Below are 21,957 nucleotides of genomic sequence, written 5' to 3'. Positions count from 1 at the left end.
CCTCACCCAGCCCCGCCGCCGACTTCCGCCGCCGCCTCTGCCCCGACCAAAACACACTCACACACACACAACACGCACTTCCGCCGCCGGCACGTCACGCCCGCACGCGCCGTGCCCTTCCGGTTCGCCCGCGCCAGTCGTCACGTGGCTCCCTTTTCTTTCCCACCTTCTCCACTCCTGCTTTTGTTCCCGCTCCCTCCCTCCTTCCCGCTCGGCCGCTCCCACCGCGGCCGAACCACACTCGGCTGTAGGGTGTTCCCTATCTTCCGCTTCTCCCCAGCGCCCGGGGGAGGAGTCCCTGCGAGCCACCCGCGCGTCTTCCATCTTCCATTTACGGTGGGAGTGGTGAGGCACTGGAATGGGTTGCTCAGAGAAGTTTAGGATGCTCCATCCCCGACAGCGTTCAAGGCCAGGCCGGGTGGGGCTTTGAGCAACCTGGTGTAGTAGGACGTGTCCCTGCTCAAGGCAGGGGAGTTGGGACTGGATGATCTTTAAGGTCCCTCCCACCCCAAACTACTCCGTGTTTCTCTGCCAATCCTCTAGGGACTGCATTGCAGCCTGAGGAGGCCACTGTGGAGCCGGGCATGGGAGCTGGGTATTGCACATACAGACAAGTCCTGGTTTAACCCTTTAAAAGAACCAGTTTCCAAAGCTCTTAGTCAAATGAGTTGAAAGGAGGAACTGCATAGGAAAACCTGAATTGCCAACGGGAATTTGCCTTTTTCGAACAGCCCCTGATAAAGCCCAGAACAAGTCTTGATTGCTTCATAGCGCAAAGCATGACCTTGCGAGAGGGCAGGATAAAGGCCAGTTGGCCACAAGCTCTAAGTGGGTTGCAGCGGAAACAGAACAATCGTGATAAGTGTTTCTTCAGTATAGCAGCTTTAACAAGGTCTAAGAGTTGCCATTTGAAAGAAACAAACAAACAAGCTGGTAAGACATTTAGCAAGTGTATCAATAATGGTATTTAGTAATTGGTACAATTTAGTGAAGATTGTTTAGATACTCCATCACAGGAAATAATCAAGTTGATGTAGTTGCATTCTCGATGTATATTTTTTATTTCAACCACAAATATTTAAATGAAACAAAAATCAAGTTATGTAAAGCCTGTGGTCAATGTTATGCTACTTTCCCTTCCTTAGTATGACATATCAATAGTTGAACATACTGAAGTGAATGGAGTGAAAACAGATTGGTTTTTTAATCTTCATCAGTTCTTCTTTTCCATACACTTTTCCATTGGTACCAGTTTGGTCTCAGAATAACAATTTCCCCTTTCTGCTTTATTACATTGAAGTTAATCACTTACATGAGTGCTTTGTGAAAGGCCAATATGTAACTTCAAAAAAAGGAAAATAGTCTTTGCATTCACCAGTGATGTAGAATGCCAGACTAGCTCCAGAGAAACATGTTTTTGTAAGTAAAGTATACAAACTTTTTTGAGCTGTGAGTTTTCTAAATGTGAGAGTTGTCCTTCAAACCATGTAGTCCTGCCCTAACACACTGCTTATTTGCCATAACCCTCTGACTGGTCTCAATATGTTCAACTGGATTGCAGGATTTGCTGGCCAAACAGCAGATTCCTGATAACCAAATGTGTTTTACTGCACACCTGACAGGCAAGCATTGGAGCACCAGACAGCATCCAGTCAGCCTGGCAGCTGCTCACTCACTCACTCACTCACTCACTCACTCACTCACCTCCCTGCAACAACACAGGGAACTGAACAGGAAAAACAAAAGCAGGAGAACTTGTGGGCTAAGATAAAGGCAGTGTAATAGATGAAGGAAAGTGGAAGAGTAAAGGCAATACAAGGAAAATCGCTGGCTACCTCCCATAAACAGGCCAGTGTCAGCCAGTCTCCAAGCAGCAGCCAACTTGGAAGACATCTCATTTGTCTACCTCCATTTTCTATTGCTGAGCGTAACACTGTGTGAGATGGAACATCCCTTTGATCAGTCTGGGTTGGCTGTCCTGGCTGTATTCCACTCCCATCTTCCCGAACCATCAGCAGCATTTCTCCCTAGGTGGGGCTGATGACAAAGTGGGGAAAAAGAGAAAGTCCTCACCCTGTGCAAGTACTGTTCAGCAGTAGCTGAAGTATCGCTGTGTTATAAACAGTAGTTTAATCACAAATCTGCAACACAGCACCATTCAGGCTGCTATGAAGAAACTTAAGTCCACCTCAGTAAGACACAGTACACACGTTAACAGTTTTTGTGGAAAAATATTACACCAAATCTTTAGAATTTACACACTTTAGAATTACTTGAACTAAATTAATTTTAGAGATTAAACACGTCATACATGACATTTGATGTCTCACTTTATCTTATCTAATAAAGAACCATACTATTCCATATGTAGGGATCATTATCTGTGCTTCTAATATAAATGAATACTTCATAAAATTGAAATTATCTTTCAGATTATCAGATGTATCGGAAGTTCAAGCCTAAATGGAATTTTTGATGCAGGAATTCTATTCACATGGTATAGTTGCTGTTAGGAAGCCTGTTTTACATGCAGGAGGTTCCTGCTGGCTAACTTAACTCTCTGAGTGCAAGGCAGAGCTGTAGCACATCTCTCTCGCTTTGCGAAATGCCCAAATTGTTCACAGCAGGTTGACGCTGACAGAGTGGGACAGCAAACACCGAGGGTTCACTGTGAATGTGTGAAAGAGGCACGAGAGAATGTGGCAGTAATCAAATGACCAAGTTCCTGTATTTACTGTATTTCTGTATTTCAGGCTTGACAGGTCTCTGTGAGTTCTAGTGGTGAAGACAAGTTTCTTCTGTTGTAGTTTGTATAAAAAAATGTGGAAGGAAAGCTCTGAAATCACACAGATAGCCCCTACCAGTGGTCTTGTTTTTATATTTTATTTTTCGTAGTTCATAGATCATGTACCAAAAGGGAAACTGCTGGGTGATATTAACAAATTTATGTTAGTGGGTCATGGTTTCATCAGGTGGCATTCCATCTATTTTAGAATTTCTCTGTAGAGTTTTAATATTATATTCTGCTCAGGCTTTTTGGTTTTAAATCTAATGCTAGATGTGTAATAATAAGTGGAAGTTGACTTTAGAGAATGTGCAGAATCTCTTTATTGTGTTTGAACTTCCCATTTTTTTTTTTTTTTCTCTGTCTCCTATCTCTACTTGTCTACATTTTCTCTGTACCTACATTGGCCTAGTCATATCAGAACACACAGAAAGTGTGCAGCACATAGGAAACAGTAATTTCCTATCCATAAATGAACTGAATAAAAAAACATGAAAGCAACCAGGCAGTAACAGCAAAGTGCATCAGCATGGCTGACGCAAGACATTTCACAACATTTTGAGTGTTGTACATGGAGTTCTCTGGCCTTCAGAGACCCTCAGGAATATTCAAACTTAGTGCTTTGACTCTGGTCTATGCCAGCACCATAGTCAGAGTGAGAGCTGTGTTGCAGAACATGGGGTGCTTGCACTTCATAAAGAAAGTAAAATGCAGGGTTTTGGACAGTTTCCATTCCTGTTTTAGCCTAAACAAGACAGAAAAAGGCATTAGGTTGTGGGAATTGGATGTCAGAAACTAGTGAAATGTCAAATACTGTTGAGGAAAAAAAGTGCTTCTGTGGAATGGAAAATTTTCAACTTTTTCCCAACGGCTTTCTCTGGAGATCCTACTTTTGACATAGGAGATGACAAATTCATGCTTAAGTAAAGAAAGTTTTAATCTTTTTTTTTTTTTTCCCTGAGTTCAATTGTTTTTTGTTAATTCATCATCTTATCTTTAAAATTACAGGTCCTTCCCACTCCACAAATATTCTCTCTGTGGCCAAAATAACTTTCAGTATAAGAAAGAATGGATATGACACTCATTCCAGAATGAGAGGAATTATAGGAAAGAATGTATATTGTCAGTAGGTTTCAAATTGATTTATAGGGACCCAGGTTTCTGCAAAAAAGGAAAGAAGAACAGAGAGGCAAAAAAAAAAAAAAAAAAAAAAATCTGAGGACTTCTTACTTCTTCTCTACTTATTTCTGCAATAGGCACTCTTTTTACATGTCCAAGTCCTATTCTATTTTTATGCCTTTGACACAACCCACTCCATCGGGGCTGAGTGGATGGTTTCAATTAGCAAGTGTGGCCACCTACTGGGGGAAAAACAAGGTAAAAATAAATCAGCAGTGCACAGAATGTATAAAAATGATACCACCTTGAGCACAGGTAGAGAGCTATCTAGAAATACAACAAACACAAGGACCAAAATTCTATTTCCTGAATTTTATCCAGGGATAAAAAAATCCCAGTTTCCTGTACCCTTTTATTACCATCTAATTTTTACATTACTGTACTTTGCTCTTCTGCTCTATGAATAGTTCTCCCTTCTGGCAACTTTACTAGATAGAAATTTAATCTTACAGATTAATGGTTCACAAGGCAAGAAATAACCAATCATTTTATTTATTAAACTACCAAAAAAATCTTGCTTTGTTTTGCAGGAAAACTCGAAACTTCTAGCAACAACAAATATGATTGAAATATGAAAAGAACTGAACACACTAAAACTTTACAAGAGCTTCTTTAGTTCCCAAGTGGACATGGATGTTCCAAACTGGGGGAGGGGTGCAGCCACATCTAAAGCAGAAAAACACATAATGTCTTTTGAAAAAGGGCACCAGCATTGCCACAGCTAGATCATAGTTGATGTTATACATGATGCTTCTTGCCTGGAGAATTCCAAGATACATTTGTATGTGCCGGAAGTTCATGGATCATGGCACTGACAAGTACTGTTGGTGACTTGGACAGCTGGAGCACATCATCAGATAGCAGTGGCTGCCTGAGCCTCTCACCTTCCATTTGTAGAAAAGGAATTTAGTTTTCATCAAGCATCATTCATCTAAAGTCCTTACAAAACAAATGTTAGAACAGAGAATAAAATGGTGACGCCTGGTAATGTTTGATTAATTACAATTAAGGTCTGTATATTTATCTAAAATTGGTTTTGCCTTTGAAGGACTATAGAGAATGGATCAAGAAGTGATTAAATTGAGATATTTTGCTGGGAAGAATAGGATGGTTTGCTACATGTCATCTGAGAATAAAAGTCTTTGTAAGAACTGAGGGTCTCTTAAACAGCGGTGAAACGTGTTCAAGTCTTACCCACGCTGCTTTTCTGAAATAATCCACATCTGTTTCTAAAAGGCAAATACAGTGGGTTAGATATATGAGGTGTTGACTCATTTAAGACAAACAGTAAGACCACTCACGTGTCTGATACATGGGGTAGTGCTGACGGGCTTCTCTCGCCCACCTCCAAGCTGTGTGTGGGTGAGCTGCAGTTTTCTCTAGAGGAACAGTCCCAATATTTTAATAGCATGTGACAACACTTGTTAAAGAGGCAGTATTTTTTATTACAGTAATAAAGATTGAAAGTTTGATCAAACTTTTGAGCATGTAAGACCTCATTTCAACCTCAAGATTCAACCCGCCTGTCTGAAACCTGGGAGAGTTTCAAAGATTTAACAGTCGGTCTAAGGAATGCGCGACCTCTGCGGCTGGGCCCTAATTATTTTTCTAGACCATGACATTTACAAAATAGCCCAGTGCAATTTATTTCCCGACTTTTCGCGAGAGGTGTGAGATGTAAGAGGGGTGGCGGGTGCTAAGGGCGGTGGAGGAAGGGTTGCGAGGAGAGAAGAGGTGGGCGCTGGTGTGAGTGGGATGGCGCTGTGAGGGGTAGGACGGGGGGCGCTGTGAGGGGTAGGACGGGGGGCGCTGGGTGCGAGGGGATGGAGGAGCGGTGTGAAGGGCAGGACGGGGGGAACTGGGTGTTAGGGGATGGCGGAGCGCTCTGAGGAGCCAGGACGGGGAGCGCTGGGTGCGAGGGGATGGCGGAGCGCTGTGAGGGTATGGCGAGCGCTGTGAGCGCCGCCCGCACCGCGCATCTCGCACGAGCGCTGCCGGCGCTGCCGCCGCCGCCGTTACCGAGCGAGCAGAGTACGCGGCGGCCATGGCGGAGCAGCCACCACCATGTCCCAAAGAGACGCTCTCCGACGGGATTCCGGAGCTGCCGAACGTGAGTGCCTTGGCCAAGGGGTCGCACCGATACCCCGGAGCGGCGGCCCATTTCTGTGCTTTTCTGGGGCGGAGTCTCACCGAGGGAAGGGCCTGGAGGAGGGCAGCGTGTGGGAGGGGATGGGGCATCTCCCTGCGAGCCCCCTCTCTCCCAGAAATGAGGGAGGCTCCTTCCAGCCCTCATCAAAACGGGGACGATTGGACAACGTCCCGTGCATAGTGTCAGATCCCAGTTTGACTAGTTGTGTGCACTATTACGAGTTAGACGCTATTTATTTTTTGATTGCATTGCTTAGGCTGGAAAGTTGAGTCGCGCGGGCAAGACGGTTGCGAGTTGTCTCAAAGAGACACCCAGGGTGAGTTGGTTTTGTAGAGGCTCCCGTTTTGGTTTTTTTCTACATCCCTTCGCTTTTGAAACTACCATTTATTTCAATGTTTTTTTGTCAGGTGAAATAACAGAGACTAGCTGGCAAGACTGGAAAACACTTCTGGCCGTTCATTTTCATTCCACATATTTTACAAAAGTCACCGTGCTTGCTTAGTTGGGACTAAATATAATTGTTTTAGGCAGTTTTTTCCTCTGGTAATGCAATTGAAGTAATTATTGGAAATTATTATTACTTCTGATGGAGATTCTTCTTTACAAGGATGCTGCCAGAATTGGGAATCCCACTGGCCCTTCCCCATGGCCCTGAAGAGTCAGAGGCTCTGAGACACAAATGGATCCTGTGAATAGCAGGTCTCCCTTTAAATGATAATTAATGAAACCCCAGCACCCTAGTTTAAATAATTTCCAAAATTGCTTCATTGATGGTGTAAATTGTGAATCGGGTTAAAGGTTTCTGAAATTTATAATTGTAACATCTAGTTTTCATCAAGAGCATGTGAAACAGCTGTTACCCAAATTAAAAAAAAATAAATATGAGAAGCGTTGAAACTTAGCAATGCTAGTTTGATAAAATTTAGTCTGGGTTATGTTGACCTTATGCTCTCAGCATCAGCATCTGCAGGAGCATGTGCATGTACTGCAGCCCTAAAGCATCCTCATATTTTGTTCTTATATTTGAAATGACACAAATGTCTGCAGTACATTTGTTTCATTACTGTTTTGTGAATGTCTGGTGTAAACTTGTTTTTGCTTTGCCTTACATATAGCCTGTTACTCCCACTGCTGTACGAAAGTTTCGAAATACAACAGATCCAGCTCCTGGTGCTAAAATAATATTCTACGGCACTGCGGATGATCCCGATGTTGCAACTCATTTGACACATGGCATAAAGTCAACCGCCCAATTCACTGTAAGAATGTGACTCATTTACTCTTGTTTAAGAATGAACCTCTTAAGAGTGTTCTTAGTAAAAGCAACTGATGTCTTCATAGTCAGGGATAAAGGTGAGTGATTTATACTGCAGCATTTCACAGCTGCTGTGAATTATCTGAGTTCTGAGGTCAAATCATAGAACTTACTTAACATTATTGAAACTGGAAAATATTTGAACTTCAGTGACTCTTATCAGTGATGTAACTTTTCATAGTGACTACTGAATTGTTAATTAAATTTCAAGATTTATGTTAATAAACCGTCTTCTGACCACAAATTTAGCTGCTCGCTTTTTTTTTTTTTTTTTTTTTTTGTGGGTTATAGAGATAAAACCAGTTGAGCTCTTAGCAAAAGAGCTATTATCTGTGAATGTATTTGCAGTTTGGTATAATTATTCTGTGTGCTTTCTTACCTTTGGCTAGAAACTGATTTTTTTAGCTAAGAAGTGATGCTTTGGATATGTCAGACTATTTTGTGTATATTCTTTAGAAATTATCTTTGTAATCTGTAATCAAACTACTGATGAGATCATCAGTGGTTTTATCACACAGTTAGTGTTCCTATCTCTCAAAATAGCAGTTGTATTAGTAAAGTGTATTTTTATGAAGGAAATAAGTCCCAATATTACAGGATGTTGACTAAGACATTTATTAGGCATATCCAAAATGAAAGAAAGCCAGGTTTTGGTGTCCTTCCTCAGAAGTTTTTTGTTGAGTGGATTGATCTGTACTGGATTAGTCTGTACTGTCTGTTGAAGACTTTGCATTATTAATTAAAAATTATCTGTAGGAAGGGTTGGAAGCCTAGTCAGTTTGCTAAGCATGGGTTTGGATCAGTTGTATTTTCTACTACTTTTTTCAATATTTCTTCATATAATATTTAATAAGAGTTTAATAATAAATCTTCTCTAGAATCCCCATTACTTTAATGGATAGCCTGAAAAATCAAATCACTTAAGGTTTGGTCACATTGTAATTTGACTATAGTTTCTAATACGTGCTAAGAAAAGAAAGACTGCAGTCAGAAAATGTATATATTAAAAAGTGGAAAAGGTAGCATAAAAATATCTCACAGTAAGTATTTTATTTAACTGGAAATTTAGCATAGCATTGGCTATTAGTGGTCTTCTCTCAAGATACAGTTTTGGTTTGCATCTCAGTGGATAAAATTGTGTCAGTGTAACCATGGAAGATCTCATTAGAACACTTATGAGCAAGCTTTTGTTTGTGTGGGTAGTCATAGTGCTGTGTGAATGATCAAAGTTTGTTGGTTTTCCTGCCTCTGGTGTTGTTTGTGATGTCTTCAGGTAGCTTCATTGATAAGTCCAGTTGCTAAAAGCGAATTTCAAGAAAAGATGCAAGACATGAAAGAAGCAATTTACTCCAGTAATCGTGAAGCACCTTTGGGTAAATCACATGATCAATCTTTGAAGTTACCTGAGGGCTTGGATATAATTAATACTACATTTGGAATGAAAGTCTTCAAAGGTAGGAAAATATGTCATTAAAACATATTTCCTGTAAATACAAGATAATCTGCAATTTATTATCTAGCACATGCTCTAGGATTCCACAACTCCATTTCAAGAGAAGAGTTATTATATAACTGCTACTGAAAGGCCTAAAAATTTTTCAGTTTTGATGAAGAAACAAGCAACTGAGAACATATGGTAACTACCAGGGCTTTTGGCTTTCTTCCTGATCTGTCTTTATAGATTTCCTGTGAGAACTGTAGTGCAACTGTCAACTTACCTTCTTTTTCCCAACAACTCTAATAGGTCTCATGAAAGAAACTTCCTTGACATGTGTAGCTTTCCTCCATAGACTGGAGGAAATCACATCTGTGTTGCCCATGTAGCTTTCTTGCAAAAGTTATGTTCATCTGGGTTTCTGTGATTCCCTCCCTAGTCCCATGTCATTATGTGAATAATGAGTTAGATGTTTATTCATCTATTCATTAGATGAATATAGATTGACTAGCGATGTGGTAAGGGGTATCATCCTTCCACAGTGTTAGCAACTTCTCTAGCAAGGTATTGTTTACAATTAAGAATAAGTGAAACAAGATATCCACCCCCCCTTAGCTCCCCCAACCCTACATTCTTTATTTGTTTCCAGATTTAACAGCTGGAGAGGTTGTAAATCCACCAAAAACCTTTGAGGAAGTGGATAAAGAAGCGAGAGAAGGACATGATTTGTATGTTCTCTCACATGAGGATTATTATGTGGGTAAGGTAAAAGGCTCATAAGAAACGACATAAAAAGTTCCTCTATGTGCGTTCAGTGCCTACTGTATGCTATTTTTTGAGATATAAACTATTAATTTTAACCATTGTAATAATGCAATATATATTATTTTAAAAAATTATGTGAAAAATAGCAAGTGAGAGAGCATGATCTCAGTTTCTAGAACTGTCAATCACTTCAGGATGGGCATTTAAAACAGTGTAAGAACCTCATGAAGGAGTTGGAAGCCTGATTTCTTTTGGATTTCTTTTGGATGCTGTTTGAAAAGCAAAATATTTCCAGGAAACTAGAAACTTACAAATGCCCTGGTTGCTTACTGAATTTGGCATTGTCTTTGCCACTGAAAGCAATCCCAGATTTGAAGTTGCATACTGTGAGCCCAACCCATTCCAGTACCTTTTCCTCTACTTCCTCTCTTTCATCAGGATACAAACAGAATTTCAGAGCAGGCAGACTTTCTGATGGGGAGTTTTGGATTAAGATCTGGTTGTGAAGAATTTCAGGCTGCTGGGTGGCTCTCTGGAATGCAGGTTCCACAACCTACAGAATCCTTCCATGGGTCTGTGGGCTGTGCCTGTGTTGCTTCAGCCCCTGGGGGCTGTACCTGTGTGATGTGGTCTGCTCAGGTATGGTTACCATTTATTTCACAAGAGCACAGGAGCAGAGTGACAAATAGTACTCTAAAATGCAGTACACTTTTTTTTTTTCCAGCCATTTCTATTTTTCCCAATTCCATGACTTTCACTTACGCTGAAAATGTAAATTTTATGTGGAGACTGTTACATAGATGTGAAATTATAGTACTTTGTTGTCTCACTGAGAAATTATTCTGTAAATAGTATTGGTATAAATTGGCCAAACCTTGAACTTCATTTCCTCTCTTCTCTGCCTTTCTTGCATGTCTTAGTGAAATTATTCATTATCTGTTTCTGTCTCTCTTGTAACATCCATCCACCATGGAGAGGCCAAATCAGAAGCAGACTGATGGAAAAAAAGTCAACTATGTGCCCCAGCAATAGTGTAAAAAATGCCACACTGCCATACAGCCATTTGGAGCCCTTATTAGAAAACATGCAGTGAATAATATTTTTGAAAGTTCTAATTATCATTCTTTTTAAAAGATGATTGAAAAGACCTTGAAGAATAAGAATGACTGTTTTTTTCTGTGACAAAAAGGCATAGCAAGAGTATATCTGAAAATGCAGCACATCAAAAACATTTTTTGCATTTTTTGAAAACAATAAATCAAATGGTACCCATTTCTACTCAAGTGTAGATATTATAAAGCAATGTTTGCTTGACCCTCACCACTTAGGCTATGTGGTTTAATTTATTTTGGTGGCCTTGCCTTTAATCGGACTTAAAAGAACATCCAACTGAAGCAGTTTTGCTTTTTATTTTGCCTTTTATCTTCACTTTTGACAATGAGATTGTTCCTAACTACTCAATAAACAGGGAGAATGCTAGTTATTTATCTTTAATTGAACAGATTTGTTATTTGCCTTTGTTTCTTCATTGTTTTGTTTTAAGAATAGAGATACTGGGTACATTTTTCCTAGGTGTTTTACACAGGTTGAAATGCCTGCTTTTTCTGCAGGGGAATCAGTCAATAGGAAGTATAACTCACACTTTGACAAGTCTTTTGTTTATGGAATGGAAACCCCTCACTATGAAGATGGGCGAAATGCAGCCAAGACCTTCAATTGGGTCTTGGACCTGGATTCGTAAGTTGCAATGAGTTAATTAATTAATTAATGGGATAATTAATGAAGACCCACTCAGGAAGAGTGGGTCTTCATATTTTAAGAAAATTGTATATCTCACAATCCTATCCTTAGCTGTATTGAACTGAATAGAAAATGCAGGATGTGATTTTCAGAACAGTTTATCCAAATAGGTTTTACCATATAACAACTCTCAGCATGTCTTAAGCATTATGTAAAGCCCTTTGATTTTTAGTAGTTTAATCAATAAGTTGAAAGGAGTTGCTGTTTTCTTTTAATATATAATAATATTTTAAAATATTATTGAAAAAATAAAGTTCCTCTATGTGCGTTCAGTGCCTACTGTATGCTATTTTTTGAGATATAAACTATTAATTTTAACCACTGTAATAATGCAATATATATTATTTTAAAAATTATGTGAAAAATAGCAAGTGAGAGAGCATGATCTCAGTTTTTTTGTGTATTTTAAAAAAACACATGCAGGAGTTATTTTTGTAATTTGTAGGAAGAGAGCACCACACCTTGTGTCAAAACGAAGTGATGATTTCAAGGAAAAATACCAGCCTCTGGTTGGAAAAGTTATTGATCCGTAAGTAAGCAAAGATACCTTCTGTTACAAATAGATCAAGCACAAAATTCACTCACTTTTGCCATTTCTCCAATATCTTTTTATATCTTGGATAAAAAATATAACTGTGTGCTTAGTGCTTCAAGTGCAGCACTCATTTAACGGAAAAGGATCTTCTACCTGCCTAAATTAGGCTGATAAGTACACAAGTTTCTAGTAAGGGCTGTACTGTGTCCATGTAGTGAAGTTAGATCTTAGTGTTTAAGTGGTCAAGCACTCTTTAAGACTTTTTTCTCCCCAGTATTTTGCAATTAGTAAGGTTTGAAAGGACTGACACATATCACCTAATGTTTTGGGATTCAACCATTTTGCTTACTCTCACACTATTTTTGGTCTTCGTTAGATCATCTGTAATCTCACTGTATTACTTCCTTGGAAAAGGACATGGAACTAAATTTTATTACCTAGCAGCATTTACCAATCTCTGTTGAATTGTTAGAATAACTGACATTTATGAAGCAATCTGGGACAGTTTGTAATTTCACAGAACAGTGCTAAAGAAGCATCACAGAAGTCATAAGGTACAGTGGGGTTGGGATCCAGGTGTGCTGCAGATCTAGGGCTCCTGAATGTATCCAAAGGCTGTTTTTGCAGGTGCTCTAGATTTCTGCAAAAATATATCTGAAGGCTCACTTACATTGACTTTGGTGGCAAAATATAATTTCAAACTCAAGATCTCAGGCTTACGTTGATCTGGGGAAGTGTTCTCATAAGTGCGTGTGAGCAGTGAGCGCAAATACAAGTCAGTGTCCCAGCTTACTGTGAGACAGACCTGGAGCATGAGCAACATGAAGCAGTGTGATCAGTCAGGGATGGTTGCAGTGCAGGCTGAAACCCACCACTAATGTTACAAGACAGATACAGACTACCTTAATCTTATTTGGTGAATTTTATGCCATCCACGTCCTATGTGTGATATGAAAATGATAAAAGAAAAACATACATAGTTGTTTTTAGATTGTGGTATTTCCATTTCTGTGTGTGGGTTTTTGTTTGTTTGTTTTGTGCTTTAGAACAAAGCACTGATAATCTTTTTAAAATTCTGATGGGGATTTTTGAATCAGATAAGTGTTTTAATTATTTAATTATTAAAAATAAAATGAGCATTGTATCTTTTTAAAATTAAAAAAAAGGAAACAGTTCTTGAATGTCAAAAGTAGAATCTTCAATTTTTGGAAAATAGAACTGAGAAAACCTTTCTGCATGGATATGGGCTTGGTTGCTGTTTTTGGTAGACACAAAATTGCATGTGGAAAAGCAGATATGTGATTCAATTTTTCCACTTTAGCCAAAAGTAGTTTATTTCAGACATTTCAGTTGGAGATTTTGTCTAAATATTTCTATTATTTGACTACAAAGACCTCTCTTATATGTTTCTATCATTTTCTTTCGAAAAGTGGCATAGAATATTTTTCTTTGTAATGAGCATAAATGTTCAAGAAGTTAATGTTTACATTTGGCTGTGTTATGTTACAAACAGTGAATGTTATAATCAGCTTTGTAAAGGGTTGCTTTTCTGGAATGGTAATGTTGAAACAAAGTCCTGATAAACAAATTTCAGGTAAACTATGAGTGTCATCCCTACTATTAGTCACTTTTTTTAATAGTAGCTGAGATTTTATTTTGGTGATTAACAAGCTGTTTGACAATTAACAAATAAAATGTCCTTTTTGACAGTATAGCAGATACAATGAATGTTCCCCCAGACCATACATTTGGATTGGTGGTCCCACCAGATAAATATGGTAAGTTCAAACACAGAATAAAATCTTACCTTGCTGATGAAACTCTGCTGAAGTCATAACTGTTGGTTGTATATACAATTTTCCTAAAAAAAGGTACAAAAATATGTTGACAGTAAATTTCTGAAATGTAAATTTGAGTGGATTTGAAGTTGCTAGTGAGAAAAAAGTAGATGTCAAAAATAAAAATGCTTTAGGTTTGGGATTATCATGCTGGGGTTTTTTCTTTTTTAAAGCCTTTGTATCTGAATGTAACAAAATGGGAAATGGCAGAAAAACCTTATTGACATCAAAGTGACCAACTAAAATGGCTATTTAAATCAATCATGCATATTCCCTCTCAATGATTTCTCAAGCACTTCTCTAAAAATGAGTAAAAATTGCAAGCAATAAATAGGAATATTAAGTTTTTGAAGGTTGCAAGGAGATATAAAGCAGAGTACAAGAAAACCTCTTAATTTTTATAATGACAAAATTTTGAAAGCTAGTCAACTCAAATAATTAGTGGGATTGATGATGTTTTAATGTTGTGTTTAATAATTAGGGAACACAGTCATCAATTGTGAAGCAAAAAAATGAATAGGATCAAAGTAATACAGTTAATCTGGGCCAGAGAAAGTCTGTTCAAAGAGTGCATAATCTTTTACATGTTTTACTATGTAGTGTAATAAAGTTCATGCTATAAGGAAGAGCAGAAGGAACTGAACAAAAGAGTTCATAGGAAATAATACTTGTACACTGCTGTTAGAGGGGGATTAGGTGAGCTACTCCTTTTGTTACTGTACTCTGAAGGAACTTCTTGCACTCCAGAAAGTGACATTGGCACCTTGGGAATTTGGATGAAGACCGTAAGTCAGTGTGCTAAAGTGTTTAAAAATACTGATAAAGTTAGGATACATGGAAAATGGGAGCAGTAACATAAAAATAGTGCATTGTCTTTCTAGAAACCTGTGATATATAATTATCCAAAATACTAAATTTTGGGTAGTATATTAGTATACTTATATCTCATAAGTATATGGAACATGACAGACTGGAAGTGGTAGATCAATAATATATTTTCTTTTTTGCTCAATTATCTCAACATTGAGTAAAAACTACTGCTTTTAGAAGCTTTTGGAAGCAGTGGATAGATTGTGAAGCTACGTTATTACGTTCCAAAATTTTTGATATTAACTGTGTGTGAGTAGAGAAATGATTATATGGACCATTTGATCTTGCAATGAACCATTTGATCTTGCAATGAAATAATGAAATGGTTGTATCAGCTGTTCAGCAGTGCCGAAAATCAGCATCTTGAAACTGAAAGTCTCCTTTTCCTAATGAATGCAAGATTTTTTTTTTTCTTTTGTAAATGTCTGATTACTGTATATGCACAACGAATTGAGGATTTGTTCATTTTTATAGATGTTCATGATCTTCTTCATGTCCGGGTTCCATGTGAGTTCCTCTGTGGGAAGAACAGGGAAAGAGTTATCTTGATTGCAGTTCGAGAAAGTCTGAAGAAAGCTAACTATAGGAATTTTGATGTGTTACTAGAAGCATTAAGACATTTTGATAAGGTTGGTGCTCTGAAAAGGTATAAATGTAAAGGAATGTGTGACATTAGCGCTTCTGTGCTCTAGAGATACAGACATGAAGAAACATAAGCATAGCAAGGTAAATATGCATGAAGACCATAACTGTGCATCTACTGTGATATGCTAGGGAATTAGACACAATAGTATTTGGAGCTTTTTGTAATATTATTTGGAATATCCAGGTTAGAGGGAGCAAGGGACACACAAGCAGGAGTAATCTTAACAATTTTTGGACTTCAAAATCTGGCATTCCTTCCTAAAGAGAAAACAGTGGAAGGGGTTATATTCATATTTTCTTCCAAGCTGTATTTTTTGACTGGGTTGCCAAGCCTCAGAATTTCAGGTATTTTCTTTTTTTCTCTCTGGAAAAGAAATTGTTATTGGCATTTCATATGTAACAGTAACTGTAATGTATACAGAATGATTGATGTCTTACTTTTAAAGATATTTTGGCTTTTCCTCAACATTTATGATTAGACTGCTATCTTGTCACAATAGCTTGTCACACCTTTACTCACAAATCACTGTATTATTTAGGTTGAAAATTACTTTTTTGAGACTTTTCAGATTTCTGAAATACTTAGGGTTTATTTTTGTATTCAGCAATATTACTCTTCTTGAAATAGTGTGTCTGGTGCTATATATATATATATATATATATATATATATATATATATATATATAAATAGCACCACAGTTTCTTTTGGTGAAGTTACTTTATGATGGCTGTTAGAGAATCATAGAATATAACAACTGTTTTGCTTTTTTTCTAATAGAATGGTGGTGGAATGATCCACAAGGACAAGCTACGAAAGATCATTTTTCAGCTGAACATGAATCTGGATAAGGAGCTCCTGGAATCCTTACTTGACTGCTGTGATTTGGATAAGGATGGTCTGATTAATTACCAGGACTTTGCAAACTTTCTGAACTGGAAAGATAAAATGGGTGTTAAAGAGTTTGAAGAAAAAATAATTACAAAAGGTAGGTGCCTTAATACTGGGAAAATATGGGGATGATCTTGTTATTCGGATAGCTGTTGAAAGGACATTGCTGTTGTAAACTAGGTGCTCCTTTAGAAGGGTAGGATTTAGAGACTGATTTAACTACCAGCATCTCAGGTACAGATGTGTTTCAGAATCCTGGAGTTCTGTGTTGCATCCTGAGGTTGACACTGAGATGTTTTCTTAGTAATACAAATCAACAGAAAATAAAACATCTCCTAGAAGTGTTATCAGAAATGTAGATGAATTATGTTACCTCCTTTACAGTTATTCAAGCAAAGTTTTTTGCCTCTTAGTCTATAATATGTTGATAATATATCTTGGCTGTCCCATAACTTTTGTATATAGGGAAAAAATTAGATGCCTATCTTCCCAAAGACACAAAGAAGGAGGATGAACCACCACCAGAACAGGAAGATCTTGAGTTAAAAGAACCAGAAAGCTCAGAAAATATGCCAAAACCACTTACAAGATCAACAGACTGTGTATATACAAATTATCAAACATCATCTTCTCAGTATAATGCTGTAGTTGGTGGTATCCCAACATCCTGTAAGTACAATGCTGCTCACTTCTGAGCATTATTTAAGACAAAATCAGGAGCAAAGTTGAAAAGTATTGCTACCGGTTCTACTAGTGTAAAATAGTGAATTATTTTATCTAAGCTAAGTTTTTTTTAGGATTAGGACTTGGAAGTTGGAAGGGATGGTCTATACAAAACAAATTGAAATTAATCTAGCTGTCTTTGAGAAATTATGCTAGTACTTTTGGGAGAACCATATCTCCTTACAATCACCTGAAATAATTTCAGCTGGGAATACTAAGTAAGTAAGTACTAGTATATTACTGCAAGATTCCTTGTTTTCTCACTTCATGATGTAGCTGAAGCCAGGATTTCTAAAAATGTGAAAAAAGACACGAGGAAGAAAATGATGTAACTTGTTTTTGAACCTATGTCAAGCATCATATTTCTTCTTATTTCATGCAAAATGTTTTATCCTCCCTGGCACTATTTATCCATGCTTTCTGTTGATTGATTTTCACAGGTTATCCACTGTGTGGTGTTCCAAGTATTCGTTCAGATATTCCTGCTCCTCAAGTTCAACGCCTCAGTGACACGAATAATTATGGTGACCAAGGCAGTAGTTTTTCACTATTGTTCCCCTCTGTCTTCAGTCAAAAGGGAGTATATGAAAAACATCTTTTAAAAAAGAGACCAAAGGCAGAGGTATAGTCAATTTCTTGGGAATATTCTTCCAAGATAACTATTCTGCTAGCCATATGGGAGTGGGAAGTCATCAAGTAAACAGGTTGTAAAATTCATAGTGCAACATTACCATCTTGCTTTACATCCATTCAGCTATCTGAAAAATATGTACTCTTCACATTTTAAATAATTCATAAAGATAGTACATATTAATTTTATTGAGATTCAACCTATTGAAATTTCTGAGCAAGGTCTCAAGCAACATGGTTTATTAGTAAAGTTAGCCCCGCTTTGATTATGTCATTGGATGAATGAACTCCAGAGATCTCTTCCAATCTAAGTTATTCTATGAGATGTCTTAAAAAACCCCACAAGGAGATTTTTAATGGTGTAAAAAAATAATTTCTATCACATAGGGGCGTTTAATGGAAAATTTTACCAAAAGCATCTCTCCTCAGACAAACTTGGCAGGTTTTGCTAATGACAAATTCAGCAAACCACTTGAAAGTACCTTTTAAGGGCTCTGCTGAGTCACAGTTGTAGGCTCAGGTCTACAAAGGATCTGTATAGTGATGGAGGACATTGGGAGTCACACAGCAATGCTGTGCTGTCTCTTAATTCTCAAGACAAAGATGGGACATGATACTCTAGGAACTTACTTGGGGACTCCATGATTTTTCTAATGTATCTGCAGCCTCCTATCACTCTGTTTTCTCACAGATCAGAATTTCTCTCGCATAAATACTAAAATCATTTTGCTATTTCTTCTTCAGTATTGCTTACCACTTTGTTTTTACATTTGTATACAATTCATAGGGAAAAAATATTAAGAGAACTTCATTACCTGAAATACAATTTATTAGAGAGTTGTAATGAAATGTGAAATTCCTATGTAAAATGAGAAAAGAAGCTGTTGCAACCTCTTCTTCATTACATTAATGACCTCTACTCATTATATTAAATATTCAGCAGTAAAGTTTGAAAGTGGATCTAGAAATTGAATATGTATTTTACAAAAAATAGTGTTGCTGGTTGGTGACTGGGGGTAGAAGGTGTGGTGTCATGCTCATCAAACGCCTTGTCAGAATGTTGTGTACATGAGCATTTACCACTTTTTAATCTAGCTCTGAAAGCAGGAAATGAGTGCATGCAGCAAATAGCTAACAGTAAATGGAATTCATGCTTCATTGAGAAGCCAATTACATCTGCCAATTAGATGTCAGGCACTAGATAGAGCTGTTCTTTGAAGTTATAACATGTCCTGAGATGTCGTACTCTATTAAAGACTATACCAGCTATATAGAATTCAGTGCGGAACCACCTCTGAGTCAGTTGAAACACCCTATGTTCATGAAATGGGATAATTGGGCATTTTATGATTATTGTTTTGATATGTACAATTAATGTTTCCAAAAATTTCATGGTTAATGAAATTATTCTATGATTATATTATATTATTATTAGATGAAAGCTCAGACTAATTTAATACTTTTTTTTGCACAGTGTGGTAGAAATTAATGCAAATTCTGACTATGAAATAGTTTCCTGAGGTGACTCATCTTGTTGCAAAAGAACAAAATAGTTTTTGGGCTTGCTGTTTTCTTCACTGAAATTCTCTCCAGTCTGTTAAAGAGAATAGAAGTTATGTAGTTAAGGAATAGTGTGTGATTTGTATGCAACATGTTGATCATAGGTGAGAGTGAGTTTTATCCTGTCTGCACACAGTAGTCTGTGGTTTGGTCAGTGATGATTTTACAGCAGTTGATGAGTCAGGACAGAGCTCTCTCTTAATATGGTGAAGCCAAATTATGAGAGCATGTAAGCCTTTATTTTCCCTGCAGTGGTGTCCTGTGAAGGAATATTGCTTTTAGTTTAATTTCTATATTTTACTATATTTTACTATATTTTACACTGGATCAGATCTGGTTTGTTTTACCGGGTGGTATGATTGATGTAACTGAAACAACACATATGCTTAAAGAAACAAAATTCAGTCCCTTTTTTCCTCCTGCAATTTCAGCTTACACAAACGCTCATAGATTTATTGGCTAAGATGAAGCTGAAGATTTGCTGTATTGGGGATCAGGCCTATATTTATACAAAAATATAAAAGACAGTATAACAAGGCTGATTTGACTGCATTAAAGGTCTTTATCAAAGCATGCATAATGTCTCCATAGCAAAAATATAACACACATTATATGATACAATTGAAGAAGCCAAATGTTTGCTGATACTAACAGAAGCACAGGGTGCGTCAATAGTCTAAAGTTACCTTCCTCTAATGAGTCAACAGGTCAGTGTAATGAGGCATGCAACAGGAAGCATCCAAGTGAGAAAACATGGAAAAAAAATCCCTTCTGCTGAATTATTTTGGTGTAAAATTATAGCAAGGCTCAAAGTTGATGTGAACCATTTCATTTTAGTCACTTCACCCACTTATCTCTACCAGCTGATGACCTTGTGTGTAGTACTGTTGCTGTGAAATGCAGATAATAATATAATCTGATTTATGTTGGTAACTGTAGACAGCAAAAATAGAGTGGATATACAGAACTTTACTTAGGGCTTTTGAAAAACATTTACTTTTCCCTTAGTCTTCTGTATTTGATTTTTTTCCCAGTGTTGAAGTAGTGCATCAACACTACTGTATTAATTACAGACAATTTTGTACAGCTTTCATTGCAATAAGATTCAGATTTACTTAAATAGAAACTTCTTTTGTTAAGGATGCAGGTTGTGGTCAGTTTTAATTTAGGAGTTGGAAAATATTCTTTGACAAAAAAAGATTGCTAAATATGTCAAAGCCAGACACTGTAGAGTTTAACAAAATGCTGACTAGAATTACATGAATTGCATTATTCTGTATTATTTTTGTAGATTAAACAAGTTCTCCACAATATGGGCATGAATGCTTCAGATGAAAGGTTTGAAGAAATATGGAAGCAAGTGTGTAGAAAACATGAGATAAAAGAGCTTTGTGATTGTGAAGAAAGTATGTGGAATATACTGAATAAGATACATGAATCAGGCATAAATTTCTAGACTCTGATTCTAGTCTTTGGGCACTGCTTTTATTTAACATTAGTCTGGTGCTGAATAAAAAAATAAACAAGAAATATTTATATGTGTATTGTCTTTCTGAGTAGTGGGTTCACCACATATATATGAATCATTGCATTTGGTAGGAACTGGTATCCATGCTTGTAAATGTAATACAAATATTTACAAATACCTTATATCTCATTTTGCATTTTTTTAATTTATTTTTTTATCTTATAAATGGAAAGACACTTTTAAAAGTGCTCAAGATAAATGTTTCAGATATTCAAAGCCTGTCGAAGATTATTATCATGGCATTTTCCCTTTCTTCTCATGTTCCAAATTTCTTGTCAACAGGGGTCTGGATGTGGCAAAGTACTTGAGATGTTTGAACATTCATGTGAGGAAGTGCTTTACAGTCAAATAGTAAGGAAGGTACATAGCAATAGGTGTGGAATCTAAAGTGTTGTCATGAAATAGATTCCATAAAAACCTGTAGGTTAAGAAGTGCCAGAATTGAATGTCCAGTTTGTGGCAGAGGGCTCCTATTATTTGTGCAAGCTTATGACTATTACTTAATAGTACTCAGCTTTCACAAAGAGGAGAAAAGCATTGAGAGGTGTTTGTGTAATAAACATTTCATTACTGAGTAGTCAGAAAAGTTTGTGAGGGCTTTCAGAGAGCCAGCTGTTCATTTGTGACCAGTGTGGTTTCTTGGGAAGAGGGAGAGTCATTAATAGAAAACACTTAAAGATTATTATGCAAATTTCAATGAATAGATGTAACATCCAATAAGAATAAACAATGGAAAGAAAATAATATGAAGACCTGCAACTGTGAGTTGGAATGTTCACTCTTCTACTACAGTACTGAACTTTGTAAACAGATGGAAGTTGTTCACTATTAACAGTGAGAAATATTTCTTCTAGACTTTCAAATTCAAATGAAAGATCCTTGCCCAATGTAATCTTGATATACAGGATTTCAAGAAGAATGCTATTTTGTCACCGATTAGTGTTTTAAATACCTTAATAAAATTTGGAGAATGTTGCCAGCCAAAGGCATTACTGAGTTTTACAATGAAAGTAAAGGTTAGTTTTGTTAAATACTAGAAACGCATATGTAATGCAGCTTAACGTTTTAGTTCCTTCTTCTCTTGTGTTTGTTAAGATTCCTCTTTTGCCTATGTTCTAGGAGCTGGTCATTTGCATGTAACTAGCTTTTTATATCAAATCTGCAAGCCAGACCCTTTTGTACATTATTTTTGTAGCATTAACAGTAGCTGTCTTATATCAAGTAGAAAGAATTTGCTTTCTGGTATCTCCAAGGAGCAGGTGGGAGAAATGCTGCTTGATGAAGGCAACTTCTTTCCTGCGGTGAATGAAT

At 37.2% G+C, this 21,957-nt stretch overlaps 1 protein-coding gene across 1 annotated transcript; it reads left to right on the top strand.

The window, feature by feature from the left end:
- Positions 1–6,008: 6,008 nt before the first annotated feature.
- On the top strand, positions 6,009–20,574 carry EFHB (EF-hand domain family member B). Its single transcript, XM_059857543.1, has 13 exons — positions 6,009–6,074; positions 6,370–6,429; positions 7,229–7,372; positions 8,702–8,882; positions 9,513–9,623; positions 11,239–11,365; positions 11,874–11,957; positions 13,674–13,741; positions 15,146–15,300; positions 16,095–16,302; positions 16,671–16,874; positions 17,369–17,550; positions 20,410–20,574. Exons 1-13 carry the CDS (start codon positions 6,009–6,011, stop codon positions 20,572–20,574), a joined length of 1,755 nt encoding a protein of 584 aa, XP_059713526.1.
- Positions 20,575–21,957: the final 1,383 nt, after the last annotated feature.

Source organism: Haemorhous mexicanus, chromosome 1 (assembly GCF_027477595.1).
Source record: "Haemorhous mexicanus isolate bHaeMex1 chromosome 1, bHaeMex1.pri, whole genome shotgun sequence".
Taxonomy (NCBI): Eukaryota; Metazoa; Chordata; class Aves; order Passeriformes; family Fringillidae; genus Haemorhous; species Haemorhous mexicanus.
Note: the sequence above shows the minus strand (reverse complement) of the source record. Positions and strands in the feature narration are given on the sequence as shown.

Excerpts from the sequence above, each read along its gene's own strand:
- EFHB (XM_059857543.1), top strand. The coding sequence starts at position 6,009 with ATGGCGGAGCAGCCACCACCATGTCCCAAAGAGACGCTCTCCGACGGG. Across the intron at positions 6,430-7,228 it reads GTCTCAAAGAGACACCCAGG|CCTGTTACTCCCACTGCTGT; the intron begins GTGAGTTGGTTT and ends CCTTACATATAG. Across the intron at positions 17,551-20,409 it reads AAAAGAGACCAAAGGCAGAG|ATTAAACAAGTTCTCCACAA; the intron begins GTATAGTCAATT and ends TTATTTTTGTAG.